The sequence below is a fragment of the Sebastes fasciatus genome, chromosome 14 (genome assembly GCF_043250625.1).
Source record: "Sebastes fasciatus isolate fSebFas1 chromosome 14, fSebFas1.pri, whole genome shotgun sequence".
NCBI classification, from domain to species: domain Eukaryota; kingdom Metazoa; phylum Chordata; class Actinopteri; order Perciformes; family Sebastidae; genus Sebastes; species Sebastes fasciatus.
The window spans coordinates 32,891,007-32,910,834 of record NC_133808.1 but is presented as its reverse complement, the minus strand read 5'-3'; the positions used below and the strand labels follow the sequence as shown (position 1 = coordinate 32,910,834).

Sequence of the window (19,828 nt, the reverse complement as noted above, 5' to 3'; positions counted from 1 at the left end):
TAATATAATGTTAATAATACTTTAACTGCTACACATTACTATTACCAGTGGTGGAAAGTACATTCACTAAAGTACTGTACTTCAGTACAACTTAAGGGTACTTACACTTTACTTGAGTCCACCACACTACATTTATTTAATACTGTCAGTCACTTTACAGATTAATAAAACAAAATCTAATCCACTAATAAATGATGTATTATTATAGATTAAACTAAACCGCTACAACCGAAAAATCACAAGTTGTATCACAATCACAAGTGAGTTTCATATGATGCCGGTATCTTCGCTCTAGCTTTAAAACAAATTTGCGTTATTGTCGCGTAAACTTTGACAGCCCTAAAAATTACACATTTACACATATTTGTTCTCGTGGTTGTGGCTTGCCTACGATAATGTTCCTCAAAATGCGATAATATTAATATGTTAATGCAGTTCCAAGTCATTTGTCGAGCAGTCTGACTCTATTGGCTCTGTTGTTTATTAATATTATTGTAAATTTATGGTTGCTATGGTTATACATGTTTGGTAATGGAATGTTTTTGTGTGGATTTTGGTGGATGCCAAAATCTACCAGACACTCAATAGATTACCATTGTTTTTATGGGCTGGAAAGTGAAGCATATCTAGCAGCCACTTGCATATTTTACCAGCTTTTGATTGGAGGCTGGTGCTAACTTCCAACATGCCATAACCTAAAAATCACAAGTTGCGTTAAAGAAATTAGTGACGTTAAAACAAATTTGCGTTATCGTGTTAACTTTGTCAGCCCTGATCCCGATGAATTGACCTGGTGTTGTAGCCGTCTACCTTCAGCACCAACATTGACCGGATCACCGAAGTACTTTAACGGCCACCGTTGGAGCCCTTTGGTTGTTTATGTTCCTTCAAACCGGCTGCACAATAAAGGAGGTTTCTCTACGGGACCTTCTGTACCGTGTCTGCTGTCTAAGTATTTGTCTAATGTTTGTGTTTGTTTGAATATTTAAATCTCTTGAACTTCTTCAGTGAGAATTTTGTCCCCTTCTCTTAAACGCCAGCTCGCCAAATCAAGGTGGTTCGGCCGGTGTACGGCATTGAGGTGTTTGAGGGAGAGACCGCTCGATTTGAGGTCGAGCTCAGTGAGGACGACGTCCACGGCCAATGGAAACTGAACGGAGAAGTCCTCAGTCCGTCCGCCGTACGTCTCTTTAAGATTCATCTCAGCAGATGTTCTCCCTCCTCCCGGTGGTTCCATTCACTTTCATTCTGATTAAACTCGGACGTCCTGTTGAGACGAATGTTTCCTGATAACAAATGAAAGTGAATTGACCTCGGATCACTTTTCTTTGAGTCCTCATGTTCTTTACTGAAAGTTTTGTCGGTCGTCTGCAGGACGTGGAGATCGTGGAGGACGGCGCCAAACACACTCTGGTCTTGTATAACTGCAAAGTGCCTCAAACGGGCGAGTTGGTGTTTACCGCCGCCAACGCCAAGTGTTCCGCTAACCTGAAAGTGAAGGGTGAGCGTTCACTACCTTCTTGTCTTAACAAGGTTTTTTTCTTGAGCACTTTTAAATCTTAACGTTCTTCTTGTCGTCTTCGGGTCAGAACTAATCCGATGTAATAGTGATTTACACGCTCGTAGTAAATGCTATTATATTGTTTATACCAAGAACTTCTTTGTTGAGTTTTTCTTTTGGGACTCTTAAGACTGATCCGAAGTCTTTATACGTGAGCCTGGATGTTAACTGAATGTGTCTGAACCCAACAGAGCTCCCAGTCTCGTTCATTACGCCTCTGGCCGACGTACACGTGTATGAAAAGGACGAGGCCAAGTTTGAGCTGGAAATTTCTAGAGAGCCCAAAAGCTTCCGTTGGCTGAAGGGATCTCAGGAGCTGTCGAACGACGACAAGTTTGAGCTCCTGGTGGAGGGAAAGAGACACACTCTTATTGTGAAATCTGCCAGATACGAAGATGAAGCCAAGTACATGTTTGAAGCTGAAGATAAAAGGACGTCTGGGAAGTTGATTATTAAAGGTAAAGACTTCGGTCGGGATGGTGGGATGTGAATATATTCGGCACCATCATCCCCTTTCTGATCTGTATGTTTTAATTCCCTCTATATATATATAAATGTATATATAAATGTATATTTATATATATAAATGTGTATATATATGTAATTTGTGTTCGTCAGGTATTCGTCTTGAGTTTATCAGGCCCATTAAAGACGTGACCGTGAAGGAGCGTGAAACCGCCGAGTTCAGCGTGGAACTCTCTCACGATAAGATCCCGGTGGTCTGGTACAAGAACGACGTCCGTCTGCACCCCAGCAAGGTGGTGCACATGACGGAGGACGGGAAGGTACACACGCTGGCCTTCAAGGAGGTCACCATCGACGACACCTCCATGATCAAAGTGGAGGCCATGAGCAAGACCTGCGAGGCCATGCTCACCGTGCTCGGTCAGTACGAGACCAGACCGGAGACCTCTTTAGTGTTGTCTGCCTCTACTTCCTGTTGTTTTTCTGTAGCTGGTCGTTACTGGTTCTGTTGTTCTGTCGCTGCTCGTTACTGGTTCTGTTGTTCTGTAGCTGGTCGTCATGGTTTCTGTCGTGTGTCTTCCTGCAGAGGGCGACCTGTACTTCACTGCCAGGCTGCAGAACTACACCGCCGTCGAGAAAGACGAGGTGGTTCTGTCCTGCGAGCTGAGCAAGGCCGCCGGCGAGGTGAAGTGGTTCAAAGACGGTAACGAAATTTTCCCATCCAAGAACATTCTCGTCCAATCGGATGGCAGGAGGCGCACGCTGGTGATCAGGAAGACGGCGAAGAGCAGCACGGGAGCGTACACCTGCGACTGCGGCACCGACAAAACCACGGCCGACCTGAACATCGAAGGTAATACCTGCGGCGGCGACGACAACGCCCCCCCTCCCAGACCCCGGTCAGGACTGCAGAGTCAGGCCCCGCCCACCGCCGCTCACCGATACCTCGCCATCTCCATCACCGTGTCCTGTTGTCATCCTCTCTGTTTATTAGAACTGTTTATTAGAACTGTACATGAACACTCTGATATGGACTCTGAAGACACAACGGAGATATGAACATGTGAATGTCTCTTCACTCAGACGTCCATATCAGCATTCATATACAACCTATAATATATTCATGTACATTTAGTATTTATTTACATTTTATTTCATTATGAATATTTTATTATTTATATATTATTTATATTATTATTTATAAATTGTTTATTTTATTTTATTATATTTTATATATTATTTTATTTATTTATATTTTTTTCATTATGAATATTTGTATTTTATATTTATATATTATATTATTATTTTTAGTTAAATTTATATTAATATTCTTTTTTACATTTTTTTTTTATTGAATTTTATATATAATTGTATTTATTTAATTTCAACCATTTTTCCAGGACAAGGTAGCTAATTTGCAATAACAAAAATTGAAAACTTAAAAAACACATAATTTTGTGGCAAAATTATAATTAAAAAAATCTAAATTAATTAAAACCCAAGAAGACCACATTTTAATGCACAGGAATTAAAAACTATGTAAATAAGTCTTGATCATCACACCTTTATTTATTTGTATTTTATTCACCTTGAATATTTATATATTATATTATTTTTATATATTTTTTATTATAATTTATATGTTTTTCATTTTTATTTTTCGTCATTATTATATTTTATGAATTTTATTTCAACCATTTTTCCAGAGCAAGATGTGTACATTTTCAATTACAAAAAATTCAAAATTTTAAATACACTTAATTTTAGGCAAAATTATGATAATTGAAATAGAAATAGGAACTTTATATACAATTTTAATGAATATAAACTATTTCTATAGGTGTTTTAATCACATGTTTATACATTTTAAGTTTTTGTAAGCAGTTTTATTTTAATTAAATTTTTTTATTATTTCAGTGATATTAATATATTATTATTATTAATTTATTAACAATGATTATATATATTATTTAGTATTAATTAAAAAATATTTTTTTAATTTCATTATTAATATTATTATTGATCCCTTCTAGCGGGACGGATCTGACTAAAATAATTCATAAATGTCCTCCGTTGCTTTATAATATGTTATGTTGACAGATTTCAGATGTTTTATATGTTATTGATCATCCACATCTGCTGCTTCTGCTCAAACTGTAAGTCGCTCTGAATGAGAGCGTCGGCTGCGCATCCATCATGTCCATCATGTCCTCACTGTGTCCTCCACTGACTGTCTCTGACTGTGTCCTCCACCCTGAGCCCGTCTCCTCCAGATGTTCTGGTGCCCCCCCCCCCTCTTGTCTGGTTTGTCTCTAACGTCTCTTTAACCCTCCCTGCAGAGCGCGACATCAAGGTGGTCCGCCCGCTGTACAGCGTGGAGATCACCGAGACGGAGACGGCCAAGTTTGAGACGGAGATCTCGGAGGAGGACCTCCACGCCACCTGGAAGCTGAAGGGAGAGATGCTCCACCCGTCTCCGGTAACATGAACACACCTGTAGAGGGGTTTTATTTATAACTTTGACAGCCTGACAGTAGTTCTAACTATCGGAGCAGATTTCCTTTCCTTTGACTCCGTTCAGTTCAACCAGTTGAACTTGACCTGTAAAGTTTCTCTGTGAGCTCGTTGATGTTGTGGAGACGATCAGATTGTCGCTTCTTGTTCTCAGGACGTGGAGATAAAGGAGGAAGGAGCCCGACACATGTTGATCCTCCTGAACTGCAGGAAGGACATGGCCGGAGCCGTCGACTTCTCTGCAGCGAACGCCAAATCCTCGGCTCAGCTCAGGGTCAAAGGTGACACAGACAACGGCGACATGAAATATATCATTTACTGGGGAGAGTTGATGGAGCAGCTGCAGAGCCCGGCGCTGATCCAACCAGACTCCATTCACAAAACAAGCATTTTAACAGTCGTCTGCTTGTCGTCATGGTAACAGACCTGACAGAGCATCAATTCAGACTTTTTACTGATCAGCATCATGATGTCGTTATTTCAGCATCATGTTGATCCGTTTATTGATTTTAAATCACAGCTCAATCTGTTGATTATGGGTTCATACCGCAGTAGAGACGTGTGGGTGCTAGATACAGTACAAATACGTAACTTTACCAGAAAAAAGTCGGAATATAACGGGAAAAAAAAGTCAGAATATAACGAGAAAAAAAAGTCGGAATATAACGTGAAAAAAAGTCGGAATATAACGTGAAAAAAAGTCGGAATATAACGTGAAAAAAAAGTCGGAATATAACGAGAATAAAGTCATAATTTTACAAGAAAAAAAGTCGGAATATAACGAGAAAAAAAAGTCGGAATATAACGAGAAAAAAAAAGTCGGAATGTAACGAGAAAAAAAGTCGGAATATAACGAGAAAAAAAAGTCGGAATATGACGAGAAAAAAGTCGGAATATAACAAGAAACAAAAAGTTGGGAGGAGACCACGGGGAAGACCCAGGACTAGATGGAGAGATTATATCTCTACTCTGGCCTGGGAACGCCTCGGGATCCCCCAGTCAGAGCTGGTTAATGTGGCCCGGGAAAGGGAAGTTTGGGGTCCCCTGCTGGAGCTGTTGCCCCCGCGACCCGATCCCGGATAAGCGGTTGAAGATGGATGGATGGATGGACAAAAAGTCGGAATGTAACGAGAAAAAAAGTCGGAATATAACGAGAAAAAAAAGTCGGAATATGACGAGAAAAAAGTCGGAATATAACGAGAATAAAGTCATAACTTTACAAGAAAAAAAGTCGGAATATAACGTGAAAAAAAAGTCGGAATATAACGAGGAAAAAAAGTCGGAATATAACGAGAAAAAAAGTCGAAATATAACGAGAATAAAGTCATAACTTAGTAAGAAAAAAAGTCGGAATATAACGAGAATAAAGTCATAACTTTACAAGAAAAAAAGTCGGAATATAACGAGAAAAAAAGTCGGAATGTAACGAGAAAAAGTCGGAATGTAACGAGAAAAAAAAAGTCGGAATGTAACGAGAAAAAAAGTCTACCAGAAAAAAAGTCGGAATATAACGAGAAAAAAAAGTCGGAATATGACGAGAAAAAAGTCGGAATATAACGAGAATAAAGTCATAAGTTTACAAGAAAAAAAGTCGGAATATAACGTGAAAAAAAAGTCGGAATATAACGAGAAAAAAAAGTCGGAATATAACGAGAAAAAAAGTCGAAATATAACGAGAATAAAGTCATAACTTAGTAAGAAAAAAAGTCGGAATATAACAAGAAAAAAAAGTCGGAATATAACGAGAATAAAGTCATAACTTTACAAGAAAAAAAGTCGGAATATAACATGAAAAAAAAGTCGGAATATAACAAGAATAAAGTCAGAACATTACAAGAAAAAAAGTCGGAATATAACGAGAAAAGAAAGTCGGAATATAACGAGAAAAAAAAGACGGAATATAACAAGAATAAAGTCATAACTTTACAAGAAAAAAAGTCGGAATATAACGAGAAAAAAAAGTCGGAGTATAACGTGAAAAAAAAGTCGTAATGTAGCGAGAAAAAAAGTCATAACTACCAGAAAAAAATGTCGGAATATAACGAGAAAAGAAAGTCGGAATATAACGAGAATAAAGTCATAACTTTACCAGAAAAAAAGTCGTAATGTAACGAGAAAAAGAGTCGGAATATAACTAGAAAAAGTCGGAATGTAACGAGAAAAAAAAGTCGGAATGTAACGAGAAAAAAAGTCATAACTACCAGAAAAAAAGTCGGAATATAACGAGAAAAAAAAGTCGGAATATAACGAGAGAAAAAAGTCGGAATATAACGAGAATAAAGTCATAACTTTACAAGAAAAAAAGTCGTAATATGAGAAAAAAGTCGGAATATAACAAGAAAAAAAAGTCGGAATATAACGAGAATAAAGTCATAACTTTACAAGAAAAAAAGTCGGAATATAACGAGAATAAAGTCATAACTTTATGAGAAAAAAAGAAAATAACAGGTAAAATTACTACTTTATAATATTATGACTTTATTCTCAAAATCTCAGATTAATTGTTTTTCCTCAATGTGACCCTAATACTCCGTCGTACCGTCGTACCATAGACCTACAACAATGAGAAAGGTCCACAGGGAGCCACCGGAGAGGAGCTGCAGGTTGCTGCTGATCTGGTCTAGAATGAACACAGATGAAAGCAGCGGTCTGAAGCTTCTCTCTCGGTCTGAAGCTTCTCGCTCTCGGTCTGAAGCTCCTCTCTCGGTCTGAAGCTTCTCGCTCTCGGTCTGAATGCAACATAAAGCGTCAAACGTCAAAGATTTTTGTGGCGGTGTGAGTAACAGTCAGATACGGCGTTAACTACGGCGCTCTGACAGCTGTTGAGCTTCCTGTCAGCGGCCTCTAACTGGAGGCTTTAATTCAGGCATGTGAAGAAGCTCGCTGTAAATAGTTGTTAATCTGAACCGACATCCTGAGCTGATCTCAGGTCGGCGGCGACCACGGCAGCGACCACGGCGGCGTTACGACACAACGACAGGATGTTTCCTGTAGTTGGGTAACTCCTGCTGAGGAGATCCACATTCTGCTTTTACAGGAAAATTGTCCGCAGGTGATTGACAGGAGCAGATTGTCCCCCCCCCCTCCCTCCCCTCTGGTGGGCTCTCAGCCAATCAGGGACCTCGGTTATTTTAGAAGCCACATGCCTTATCTAGAGCCGGTCAGCAGTGATTGGCAGGGGGGAGGACGCGACCCCGTCCCTCACTGGTCCATATAGATCTGACAGCAGGTCGTATGCTAATGAGCGAGGCCCCCCTCCCAAACGCAGAGCCCCAGGGTGGCGGTCTGCAGTTGTCTTGAAGGCTTCAGCGGCCTCCTTCAGCTCGACCGCACCATGAGGATCAGGATCAGGATCAGGGTCTCTGAGGATTAACCGCTTCTCTACGGGGATTTATCTGGATCTGTTGACTTGTTTCAGGGGGGGGGGCTAATCATGTCTTCTCCCCAATCCAAAGCCCGAGTGATCGGCCTGGCGAAGCCCCTCAACGACGTCACCGTGACCGCCGGGGAGACCGCCACCTTCGAGTGCGAGCTGTCCTACGAAGACATCGCCGTCGAGTGGTTCCTGGGAGGGACCAAGCTGGAGCCTAGCGACCGGGTGAGTCCTCCGACACAACCCGCACTTCCTCAAACGCTTCTGGTCCGGAGCCAGTGGTTCTGGTCCGGAGGCAGGCCTTGAAGTGGTTCTAGGTCCGGAGCCAGGCCTCGTAGTGGTTCTGGTCCGGAGCCAGGCCTCGTAGTGGTTCTGGTCCGGAGCCAGGCCTCGTAGTGGTTCTGGTCCGGAGCCAGGTCCAGGTGGTTCCCTCTCTCGGTTTGTACACAATGTCCAGTGTTTGTGTGCAGCAGCTCTGGCCTGTCTTCATATAAGGACCTGGTTCTGGTGTTGGGGGGGTTCATTCGATCCTGTTGTTGAGATGAACGCCGGCAGCGAGGTTCTTTCTGCCCTGCAAGCGTTTCTTCAGGTTATTTTTACCAGCCGGCGGCGGGCAGGTGGCAACAGCAGGCAGCTTTAGAAGCCAGCGCGTGCTGGACTGGTCGCTGATTTCACCGTTTTCAGGCTGAAATGAGACGTTGATCAGAGAGAGAGCGCGGTGCAGAGAGTCCGCAGCCCTGCAGCCAGATATCATGGCATAACGCAGCATTAGTTTGATTATGGGATGTAACCTGAGAACTCTGAGGTTTCCACAGTAACATGATCTCTCTGGGAGGTGATTTACTGTTTAGTGCACGTCAAAACACTGAAACACTGAAACACTGAAACACTGGTCCAGAGCTCAGATATAAACTAGTTAAACTCTTTAAATATGAAATGAAGATAAAGAGAATAAACATGTTTAATGGTTTTAGATTGATTTGCTGGTTTTCTTTGGTTAAGAATGAAAGTCAAGGATTGATTTTAAAGATAAATATGAATGAACCAGCGTGAGATTACAGAACAGAACAGAACAGGGACGTCGGTGATGTTACATCTGAGAAACTAAACTAAATCTAGTCTGAAAGCAGACGATCAGAAACAGGATTAAACCTCCTCATCGTTCACTTTAAAGAGTTTAAGACAACAGAAGTTTAGAGAGTGTTTAACCCGGATAATAACCTGAGAAACAGCTGATCTAGAAGTTATCGGTATTTACGAGAGACAATAAAACAATAAAACAACTCAACCAACAAACCGTCTTCACTGAGACTCAGATCTGAACAAACTCTGGAACTAAGCTACGAAGGCGGTTTTCAGTCTTTCATCAAACATCTTCTTGTTTCTGTCTGACTTGATGGAACTTTCCTTTATTTAGTTTATTTAAATCACAACTTAGTTTAAGTATTCTGTAGCTGGTTAGAAAAAGACCAAACTTTAACTTTATGATCACCTGAAGTGTGTTAAAGATCTGTTTCTAAAGCTTTAAAGATGAATTTATGGAATAAAAACCGTCTGCTTAGTATTAAGTATTACTCTCTCTCTCTGTGAGACAAACATAAACATTCAAAAGATCCAAGAAAAACTATAAAAAACTACATATGATAATAAAGCAGGAATGTTTTTCAGAAACAGATCATTTTATTCGTTAAAACAACGATAAACTGTAAACTAAGGAATGTTTAATTCCTCCTCAGTGACTCGGTGTGAAATGCAGTCGGTAAATTCAGCCGTCAGGTGTCAGAGGTCGTGCTGTTTAAAGCAGGGTTGGTGGGGGGGGGGCAGCTGCCTGCGTTCGTTTCAGCTGTCAGGTCTCAGCTGACTGACCCGACATCTGCTGAGACCCGACAACCCAAAAACCTTCTCTCTCCGTTCAACCCTGTGTCTCCTGAACCTCACAGACAATGATCAGGGATGAGAAAACAAACAGTATGGCTGACTCCTGATATGTACACTGTGGGCCTGACAGGCGCCGTTCAGGGATATAAAACCAAAAGGTCGACAACTCTGTCCTTTGAACCTCACAGACAATGCTCGGGGATAACAAAACCCAGTAAATCTGACTGATCCTGAGTGTATGAAATAGTCCTGGAAGACACTGTTTTGGGGAAATAATGGCTCAATTACTTACTGAGTCTGTTGAACCTGTCAAGCAGTGTTCAGGGCAGGCAAAACCCTCTAAATGACTGACTCTGTTGAACCTGATAGGTAGTGTTGAGGGCAGGTATAACCCTCCTAATAACTGACTGCTGAACCTGACAGGTATAGCTCAGGGCGGGTATAACCCTGCTATATTAACTGTTTCCATGGTAACAGGTGGTGCTGAACCTGACAGGTGTAGCTCAGGGCGGGTATAACCCTCCTGTATTATCTGTTTCCATGGTAACAGGTGGTGTTGAACCTGACAGGTGTAACTCAGGGGGTATAACCCTTGTGTAATAACTGTTTCCATGGTAACAGGTGGTGCTGAACCTGACAGGTGTAACTCAGGGGGTATAACCCTTGTGTAATAACTGTTTCCATGGTAACAGGTGGTACTGAACCTGACAGGTGTAGCTCAGGGCAGGTATAACCCTTCTGTAATAACTGTTTCCATGGTAACAGGTGGTGCTGAACCTGACAGGTGTAGCTCAGGGCAGGTATAACCCTCGTGTATTGACTGTTTCCATGGTAACAGGTGGTGCTGAACCTGACAGGTGTAGCTCAGGGCAGGTATAACCCTCGTGTATTGACTGTTTCCATGGTAACAGGTGGTGTTGAACCTGACAGGTGTAACTCAGGGCAGGTATAACCCTTGTGTATTGACTGTTTCCATGGTAACAGGTGGTGCTGAAGGCGGAGGTTAAGGTCCACAGTCTGACTCTGAGAGACGTTCGGCTGAATGAAGCCGGAACCGTTAAACTCTCGGCCAAAGACTTCCAGGCCGAGGCCAGCCTCATCGTCAGAGGTAAGATCTACCGGACTCCTCACCTGGCCGCGGTGATGTCACCGTGTGCTCTGGGGGCGTGTCCGTACACTGTGACATCACCGCTGGGCGTGAATACACCTGAGACATTGAACCAGGGTGGGCAGGATGGGGTTTTAACCGTAAACTGTGTTTGTGCGTTCAGAGCCGGCGGTGGAGTTCACGAAGCCGCTGGAGGACCAGACGGTGGAGGAGGAGGCGACCGCCACGCTGGACTGCGAGCTCTCCAGAGACGCCGAGGTCCGCTGGTTCAGGGACGGCCAGGAGATCAGGAAGACCAAGAAGTACGAGATGATCATCGACGGACTCAAGAGAGCGCTGATCGTCCACGACTGCACGCTGGACGACTCCAAGACCTACGCCTGCGACGCCAAGGACTTCAAGACCTCCTGCTTCCTCAACGTGGAGCGTGAGTACCGCCGACAAACAGCTAAGGGACCCTTAAGAAGAGTTAAGGGACTCCTCATTACAGCAAAACAGACCTCTCAGAAAACCTTAAGGACCCCCTTACAGAACTTAAGGGACCCTTTAGTCAAACGAAGCGCACCAGAGTTTGATTAATACGGACTAAATGTTGACTTGTGAAAGTTCCCTTAGGAAACCACTTAAAAGTTCTACTTAAGGAACCCTCCGTAGAAGTTAAGGGACACTTTATTAATGTTAAAGGTCCCTCAAATGACTTGAGGGACCTAAAATCATATCCATCATATAAGTTAAGGAACCCTTTATAAGACTGAGGAAACTCCTCAGTAGAGTTAAGGGACCTGTCAAAAACACATATTGAGTCTCTTGTTTGAGTTAAGGGACCCCCACCTCCTCCTTACAGTTTAAGATCCCTCAAAAAAGTTAATAACCTTAACATTTAAGGAACCCTTAATAAGATAAAAAAGGTAAAAAAAACAAAAAACAGCCTCGATAAGAGGCAAGTGATTTCCCCGTTAAAGATCCCTTAAAAGATTTAAGGAACCTTTTATAAAGGTTAAGGGACCCCTCAAAAAGTCAAAGAATCCCCCCTAAGTGTTAAGGGTTAGGGTTAAAGAAGAAGTCAGAGTAAAAGAACCCTTAATTAGAGTTAAGAATCTCTTGTTAGATGTAAAGGACCACTCCATAAGTTAAGGACTCTTTAAAAGAGAACCTCCTGTGTCTCATTAGACCTTAGGGACTTAAGGGGTCCTGATAATGCTAATCAACGGTCCCGTCTGTCCACAGCTCAACACATCGAGTTCTCTAAGCCGCTCCACGACGTGGAGGTCAAAGAGAAAGAGGCCGCCAGGTTTGAGTGTGAAGTCTCCAGAGAGGACGTCAAGGTGAGTCTGTCGGTCCACATCAGCTACCAGTTAAGGGGACATTAAAGGGATTATTTAACGTCCTCTTGTCTGGTCGCAGGTCCGCTGGTTTAAAGATGGAAGTGAAATCAGAAAAGGGAAGAAGTACGAGATGATTGATCAAGGTCGTCAACACGTCCTCATCGTCCACAAGTCGGTGTTCGACGACGAGGCCGAGTACGAGTGTGACGCCAAAACCTCCAAATCCTCCGGCATGCTCACCGTCATCGGTAAGACAACCGCGCCGCCCGCGGTCACATGATCCTGAACCCTTAATAAGAGTTAAGGGACTTGAGGTTGTTGAGACGTGACGTTGTGTCCTCTGGTTGCAGAGGAGGAGGCCCGGTTCAGTAAGAACCTGTCCAACGTGGAGGGGACGGAGACGGACAGCGTGAAGCTGATCTGCGAGGTGTCCAAACCCGGCGCCGACGTCACCTGGTACCGAGGAGACGAGGAGCTGCCGGAGGGCGGCCGCTACGAGCACATCGTGGACGGGAAGAGGAGGATCCTCCTGATCCAGGACCTGAAGATGGCCGATGCCGGAGAGTACCACTGCAGACTGAGTCCCGAAATCAAAACCTCCGGGAACCTGAAGATCAGCGGTAAAGATCACGCTCACTGAGCTCTGACGCTTCTAATGAGAACTTTATCCCTTAAATACTACTTATCTTTAGAGAACTACACAGGGCTTTACAGAAGCAGAAACTATTTCAGTGTAAAATAAGTTCTTTAAACAAAGAGAAAGAGCTGCAGACAGAACGCACGTCAGGGAAGGGTGAAACTAGATTTTAGTTTTCTACAATCAGAGAAGTTCAGAAGCTCTGAAGTTCAGAAGCTCTGAAGTTCAGAAGCTCTGAAGTTCAGAAGCTCTGAAGTTCAGAAGCTCTGAAGTTCAGTGGAAAAATAGAATGACTAGTTTCATGTTCTGTGTTTCTGACTGAAGAACCGGTGAGTTCAGGTTCATCAGGATCTCTGAGGTCTTTAACAGCTTCTAGTGGCTGAACTGAGTATTACACCAAATCACTTTGAGAAATTAATCTGACAAGAAAACACGTTTTTTAAATGATAAACAGGAAATAAAACCACTTAGATCAGACTGAGAAAATACATCTATATAATAGATCTATATAATAGATCTATATAATACATCTATATAATAGATATATTTATATCTATTATATATATAAAATAGATCTATATAATAGATCTATATAATAGATATATATATATATCTATATAATATATAAAATACATCTATATAATAGATTTTTTGGACATTTTTCAAATTTCAAATGTCCACTTTTTTTGTCTTTTTTTGGACATTTTTTCTGACTTTTGTTTTCGTGTTGTAAATAGGACTATACAGTATAATGTGTGTTAGGAAGCTTTGAGCCGTATTGAGAACACGGGGTGGCGGTGCGCTGCAGCCTCTTGTGGTCGAAATGAGTCTTACAACAACAAACCAGTTGTGTATAAACTCCGGAGAGAAACCGGTTCAGAGACGTAGGACATTAATCACCACATATTATATTGAGAATCGCTGCATGAACCCCGCTAACCTCTAACCTCTGACCTCTGACCTCTTCCTGTGTTTCAGAGCTGGCGGCGGAGTTCATCTCCAGGCCTCAGAGCCAGGAGGTGGTGGAGGGCGAGAAGGCGGAGTTCACCTGCTCCGTCTCCAAGGAGACCTACGAGGTGAAATGGCTGAAAGACGACAAGGAGCTGGAGGCGGGAGACAAGTACCAGACGGTCAGCGACGGCAAGAGACGCACGCTGGTCATCAAGAACTGCGAGCCCAAAGACGAGGGCGGATACGTGGTGATGATCGGACCGACCAGAGCCGGCGCTGACCTCACCGTGCTCGGTAAGCCCCGCCCACTAAACCCTCCGTTTGATATACCAGACGGAGCATCTAACTGTTGACTGATTATATCTCTGACACGCTTTACATTTACTTCAGTTTATATATTGCATATAAAAAGATTAAATAAAAACTTACATTAAGTTCAAAGTAGAAGAAACTAAGTAAACATTTTGACTTTTTAATACAAAATTAGAGCTTAATAAATCTAACATTCAACTTCCTGTCTCATAATTCAGAGTTAAAAGTCAAAAGTGTTTTAAAAAAAAATACATGATGCAGTGTGTCTTTATATATTCTTGATTTTCTTTCTTTTTCAAAATAATTAAATTAAAAAATAATTCAATAATTTAATTTTATATGATTTAAATGTTCTTTTTTTATCTTTAACTTCAGTTTGTCAGAACTAAACATGTGTTGGTATTTAATCACTATTATATTGTTTTGATTTATTCAGTCTAGTTTTTGCTTTCTTGTTAATTTATTTTTAATTTAAAGTTTTCAACAGTTAAATTAATCCTTAGCAAAAACAAAAAAAATAACCTTTTGATATTATTTTTTTTAACCTTATATTGTAATTCAAGTTTAATTAATTTAATTTAATTTCAACTTCAGAAAAATATCTAATGGCATTTAAACATAGAAATTAAATACATTTTCTCAATAATTTTATTTAGTTTTATTGCGATAGTTCACTTGACACTTCAGTAGTTTACTTATTTATACATTTATTTATTCAGTTTTTTTCAATTATTAACCCTGACTGAAACCTTAAATGTATTTATTTATGTATTTATTTATTTATTTACTTACTTATTTATTTTTCAATTTAAGTTTATTTAAGATAATTAATGTACAATTTGGCCAGAGAACAAAACGTAATTTAAATATTTAAAACAAAAATCAGTTTCTCCACCATGTTATTTAGTTTTAGTTATTTAATTCACATTCCTACTTAAGTTACATTTATTTTAATAACTCAGTTAAACATTTTAATTTAATCCCCAAAGAGACTGAAATGATGAACATTATTTAAATGCTTCACATCGTAGCTTCAGTTTAGAGATGTACATACAGTATATGTACTCTATATATATATATAAATATGATCTTTAGATGTAGCTTGACTCCACTGCTGGTGTGAAGAGTTCAGTTGTCCCTCCTCGGCGTCTCTGATGTTGTGTTTCCTGCAGAGCGACTGAAGATCATCACGCCGCTGAAGGACACGGAGGCCAAAGAAGGACAGGAAGTGGTCCTGAACTGCGAGGTGAACACGGAGGGAGCGAAGGCCAAGTGGCTGAAGAAGGAGGAGACGATATTCGAGAGCAGCAAGTACGTGATGGTCCAGAGAGACAACGTCTTCTCTCTGAGGATCAAAGACGCCCAGAAGGGAGACGAGTCCGACTACAGCATCAACCTGACCAACCAGAGAGGAGAGCACGCCAAGAGCTCCTGCAACCTCACCGTCAAAGGTTAGCGATGCACGCCGGCGTGTTGACGTCCACGGTAACAGAGTTCATGTACGACAGAGCGTTTCATAGCTGACACGTGTTGTGTTGTTTTGTGTTGCTCAGAGGAGAGTCTGAGGATCGTGGTTCCTCTGGAGGACATCGACACTCAGGAGAAGAAGACCATCAGCTTCTCCTGTAAGGTCAACCGGCCCAACGCCATCCTGAAGTGGATGAAGGCCGGCGAGGAGATCGTCTTCAACAAGCGTGTCGTCTACAGAGTGGACAAAGACAAGCACACGCTGACCATCAAGGACTGCACGCTGGCGGACGAGGGCGAGTACACCGCCGTGGCCGGCGACAACAAGTCCACGGCGGAGCTGATCATCAGCGAGGCGCCGACGGACTTCAGCATGCACCTGAAGGACCAGACCATCACCGAGTTCGACAACGCGGAGTTCACGTGCAAGCTCACCAAAGAGAAAGCCGACGCCAAGTGGTACAGAAACGGACGCGAGATCAGAGAAGGACCGAGGTACGTTACTTATAACTAGGGATGAGTACTCAGACCGAGTACGAGTACTTACATTTGTGTACTCTCCGATACGAGTACCGATATGAGTACCGATACGAGTACCGATACGAGTACTTCTCTGTGTCTAAAGAGCCTCGTTAACAGCCAGCTGGAGGGTGTGAGCGACACACGGCAGGCTGGGGAGTCCCGCATACGAGGCGGTGCGCCGCCACCGGCTCTAGGTCGGCTTGGAAAGGCTCGGGGCGAAGGTGCTCGGTGCATGGCCAAAGCGTCACCGGGCCGGACTGTCCTTAGTGCGAGTGAAAGTGAGGGCCAGCTCACCAGCTGAGGTGGGATCCCGGCCCAGCGGGGTCGGGGAGGTGGAGCGTGAGCGCGTGCGATAGGACCCGAAAGATGGTGACGGGAGGTTAACGTCACGCTGCCGTAAAGTAGTATCGGTGCCGTTGTATCGGAGCCGTCTTGCGAGTACGAGTACATGAGCACAGTATCGGTATCGGTGCATCCCTACTTATAACCTCTCAAACTTTATTCAAACCCTCACAACTTTATTCATAAGTGAGCTACCGACTGGATGACGCCTTCTCTTAAATAAATTCCCGTTTATTTTCCAGATACAAGTTTGAAAAAGATGGAAAGATTTGCACGTTGCGTATTAAGGAGTGCAGACCCGATGACGAGTGCGAGTACGCCTGTGGCGTGGACGAGAAGAGGTCCAGAGCCCGGCTCTTCGTTGAAGGTGAGCGTCTTCAGATTCTACAGTAGAAACCAGTAGAAAACTGTTTCTACTCTGGTTGACCTCCTCATGAATCTCTTTCTGTCCTACAGAGACGCCGGTGGAGATCATCAGACCGCCGCAGGACGTTTTCGAACCTCCGGGCTCGGACGTGGTGTTCGAAGTGGAGCTCAACAAGGACCGCGTGGAGGCCAAGTGGTTGAGGAACAACATGACGGTCGTCCAGGGAGACAAGTACCAGATGATGTGCGAGGGAAAAATCCACCGACTGCAGGTCTGCGAGATCCGACCTCGAGACCAGGGCGAGTACAGAGTCATCGTCAAGGACAAAGACGCTAAGGCCAAGCTGGAGCTGGCGGGTAAGAACGTCAAAACGCCGCCGCTATCACTGTGGTGTAGCTGTCGTCTTAAACATCTGGGTTAAGACCCGTCATTTAGAGAAATGAAACGTTGTTGTCCAATATCAAGAATCTGAAGATTTCAGCTGGTATTTGAAGAACGAATCCTTACGGGGTCTAATTTAAGGGTTGATTCATACGTGAGTGTTTAAGTAGCTGTAGTCCAGACTCAGGTATACCCGAGGCTGAGGAAAGGAAGTTTGAAAAGCCTCAGGGTCATATTTAATTGGTTGGACCGGCTGAGCGTACAGCCGGGCGCTGCCGGAGAGGCGGTGCGTAATGCGGATCCATCAGCCTCAGACCGCCGCCGTTTAGGAGAAGAAGGCCGTAAACTCTGAAATAGCCTACGACTACAGTCGCACACACACAGAGGGATGACGGGAGGAGACGCCACAGAGGCGCGTGACCACTGTGATCTCTCTGGTCACGGCGAGGAGCGCTGAGAGCGCTGCAGGTTGATCAATACAGAACGCCTGAGAGCCTCACTTCATTCTATTCATTATAATCTGAATTGAATGTTTTTCTTCACAGAAATAAAAACATTGTTCTAGAGCCGAAACTGTGTTTAAGTGAGGAGGAGCTGCTGCGTCGCTGTGTGTAACAACCAGAGTGGATGATGGTTGTGAACCTGTAGACGCGTCTTACTATCTGAAAAATTTTCCTTTTAAATATCAGGAAAATGCTGCCCCAGACTTCAGACCAATGTCTTTCTGCTGCCTCAAGATAGCAACGCGCCAACAAAAAGCCTGACCACACCTCATTTTAAGACCATCACGCGCATGGACGCAAATACATTTACTATGTGAAAATGAAAACTGCGTGGGTCTGAAACGAGCGATGACCCTAACAGTGATTAAAAACTGATTAACTTTATTGAGCTGAAGACTAAAAACAGGTCGACAGCGTCCGGGTGTTTCCTGTGTTGTCGTCTCTCTGACGGCGTCCTCTCGCTCCCTCCTCCTCCTCCAGCTGTGCCTCAGATAAAGACCACCGACCAGACCTATGTCACCGACGCCAGGAAGCCCATCGTCATGGCCGTCCCGTACAGCGCCTACCCGAAGGCCGACGCCGACTGGCTGTACAACAACCTGAGTCTGCCCAAAGACAACATCTACACGTCCGCCGACCGCACCGAGATGCGGCTGAAGGACCCCATGAAGTCCGACGAGGGCCGCTACAAGATCATCATCAAGAACAAACACGGTCAGGGAGAGGCCTTCATCACCCTGGAGGTCATCGGTGAGTTCTAGGAGGCTGAAACGGGCCTCAAGTGGGCTTTACTGGACCAGAACCAGAACCAGGTTAACTACAAACTCTGTAACTCTGTTTCTGAAAATAAATGTAACCTTATCCTTGAATTTCTTTTTCTAGACGTCCCTGGACCCGTGAAGAACCTGCAGGTGGTCGACACAGCCGATGGCGAGGTCAGCCTTGCGTGGGAGGAGCCCGAAAGTGACGGTGGCAGCAAGGTCATTGCCTACGTAGTGGAGAGACGAGACGTGAAGCGTAAGACCTGGACGCTGGCCACGGACCATGCCGAGAGTCCCGAGTACACGGTGACCGGCCTCCAGAAGGACTCCATGTACCTGTTCAGAGTCTGCGCCCGAAACCGGGTCGGCAGCGGACCCAACGTAGAGACCGACAAACCCGTATATGCCAGGAACAAGTTTGGTAAGAACCATTTTTATCACCGTGATACTTGAGATAAATAAATAATACTCGGTAAACACCGGAGTGTTGATTCTGATTATTTTTCTAGACGTTCCCGACGCTCCGCTGAACGTGATCGTGGGAAACGTCTCCAAGTTCGGGTGCACCGTCTCCTGGGAGCCGCCCGAGTCCGACGGAGGCTCTCCCATCACCTCTTACATCATCGAGCTGCGCGACAGGACGGCGGTGAAGTGGTCGCCCGTCCAGGTGACCAAAGCCGACGAGCTCAGCGCTGTTGTCAACGACGTCATCGAGAACAAGGAGTACATCTTCAGAGTCAAAGCTCAGAACAAAGCCGGCGAGGGAAAGCCCAGCGCCGCCTCGCGGCCCGTCAAGATCATGGATCCCATCGGTAAGTTTGGATTCATCACACTTTATGGTCCCAGAGACATAAAACAAGGTGACAGTATACCATAAATCCTGGACTGCCTCTGGTAGTAATATTAGTTTTTATTGTGTCCGTCCGGCAGAGCGTCCCAGTCCCCCTCAGAACCTGGTCTGGCAGGACCAGAACAAGAACTCGGTGCAGCTCAGCTGGGAGACTCCTCTGAGGAACGGAGGCAGCATGATCACCGGTTACATCATCGAACGCTGCGAGGAAGGAACCGACAAGTGGCTCCGCTGCAACGCTCGCCTCTGCCCCGACCTCTTCTACAAGGTACTGACTCAGATATACGTCCTCCCGTTGTGGCTCGGTTGCTTCACAGTGAAAGTCATCCTGAGTTCAAGTTCTACTTTTATTTTATTTCAACACTGTAATTTTAACTTTTCCTTCAGGTGTCCGGTCTGAAGTACGGAACCAAGTACAACTACAAAGTGTTTGCTGAAAACGCCGCCGGAGTCTCTGACCCGTCAAACACCGTCGGACCTCTGCTGGCCGACGACACACACGGTGAGACAC

The 19,828-nt window shown here is 43.9% G+C and overlaps 1 protein-coding gene and 1 long non-coding RNA gene across 5 annotated transcripts in view; both read left to right on the top strand.

Moving 5' to 3' along the window:
• Positions 1–19,828, top strand: part of ttn.2 (titin, tandem duplicate 2) — a 235,068-nt gene that overhangs the window by 126,566 nt on the left and 88,674 nt on the right. For all 4 annotated transcript variants that reach the window (XM_074657997.1, XM_074658000.1, XM_074657999.1 and 1 more), the window contains 23 exons: positions 1,041–1,180; positions 1,375–1,501; positions 1,753–2,019; positions 2,180–2,446; positions 2,613–2,879; positions 4,366–4,505; positions 4,695–4,821; positions 7,996–8,138; positions 10,776–10,899; positions 11,063–11,326; positions 12,127–12,224; positions 12,304–12,472; positions 12,575–12,844; positions 13,840–14,106; positions 15,297–15,575; positions 15,678–16,086; positions 16,698–16,822; positions 16,912–17,178; positions 18,187–18,456; positions 18,589–18,888; positions 18,977–19,279; positions 19,398–19,585; positions 19,705–19,819. In XM_074657997.1, coding sequence (XP_074514098.1) covers positions 1,041–1,180; positions 1,375–1,501; positions 1,753–2,019; positions 2,180–2,446; positions 2,613–2,879; positions 4,366–4,505; positions 4,695–4,821; positions 7,996–8,138; positions 10,776–10,899; positions 11,063–11,326; positions 12,127–12,224; positions 12,304–12,472; positions 12,575–12,844; positions 13,840–14,106; positions 15,297–15,575; positions 15,678–16,086; positions 16,698–16,822; positions 16,912–17,178; positions 18,187–18,456; positions 18,589–18,888; positions 18,977–19,279; positions 19,398–19,585; positions 19,705–19,819 — 4,926 coding nt within the window. The remainder of the gene's footprint in view (positions 1–1,040; positions 1,181–1,374; positions 1,502–1,752; positions 2,020–2,179; positions 2,447–2,612; positions 2,880–4,365; positions 4,506–4,694; positions 4,822–7,995; positions 8,139–10,775; positions 10,900–11,062; positions 11,327–12,126; positions 12,225–12,303; positions 12,473–12,574; positions 12,845–13,839; positions 14,107–15,296; positions 15,576–15,677; positions 16,087–16,697; positions 16,823–16,911; positions 17,179–18,186; positions 18,457–18,588; positions 18,889–18,976; positions 19,280–19,397; positions 19,586–19,704; positions 19,820–19,828) is intronic.
• LOC141781998 (uncharacterized) lies at positions 5,422–6,950 on the top strand. Its single transcript, XR_012597003.1, has 2 exons — positions 5,422–5,452; positions 5,727–6,950. It is a non-coding gene; the product is annotated as an uncharacterized LOC141781998 (long non-coding RNA).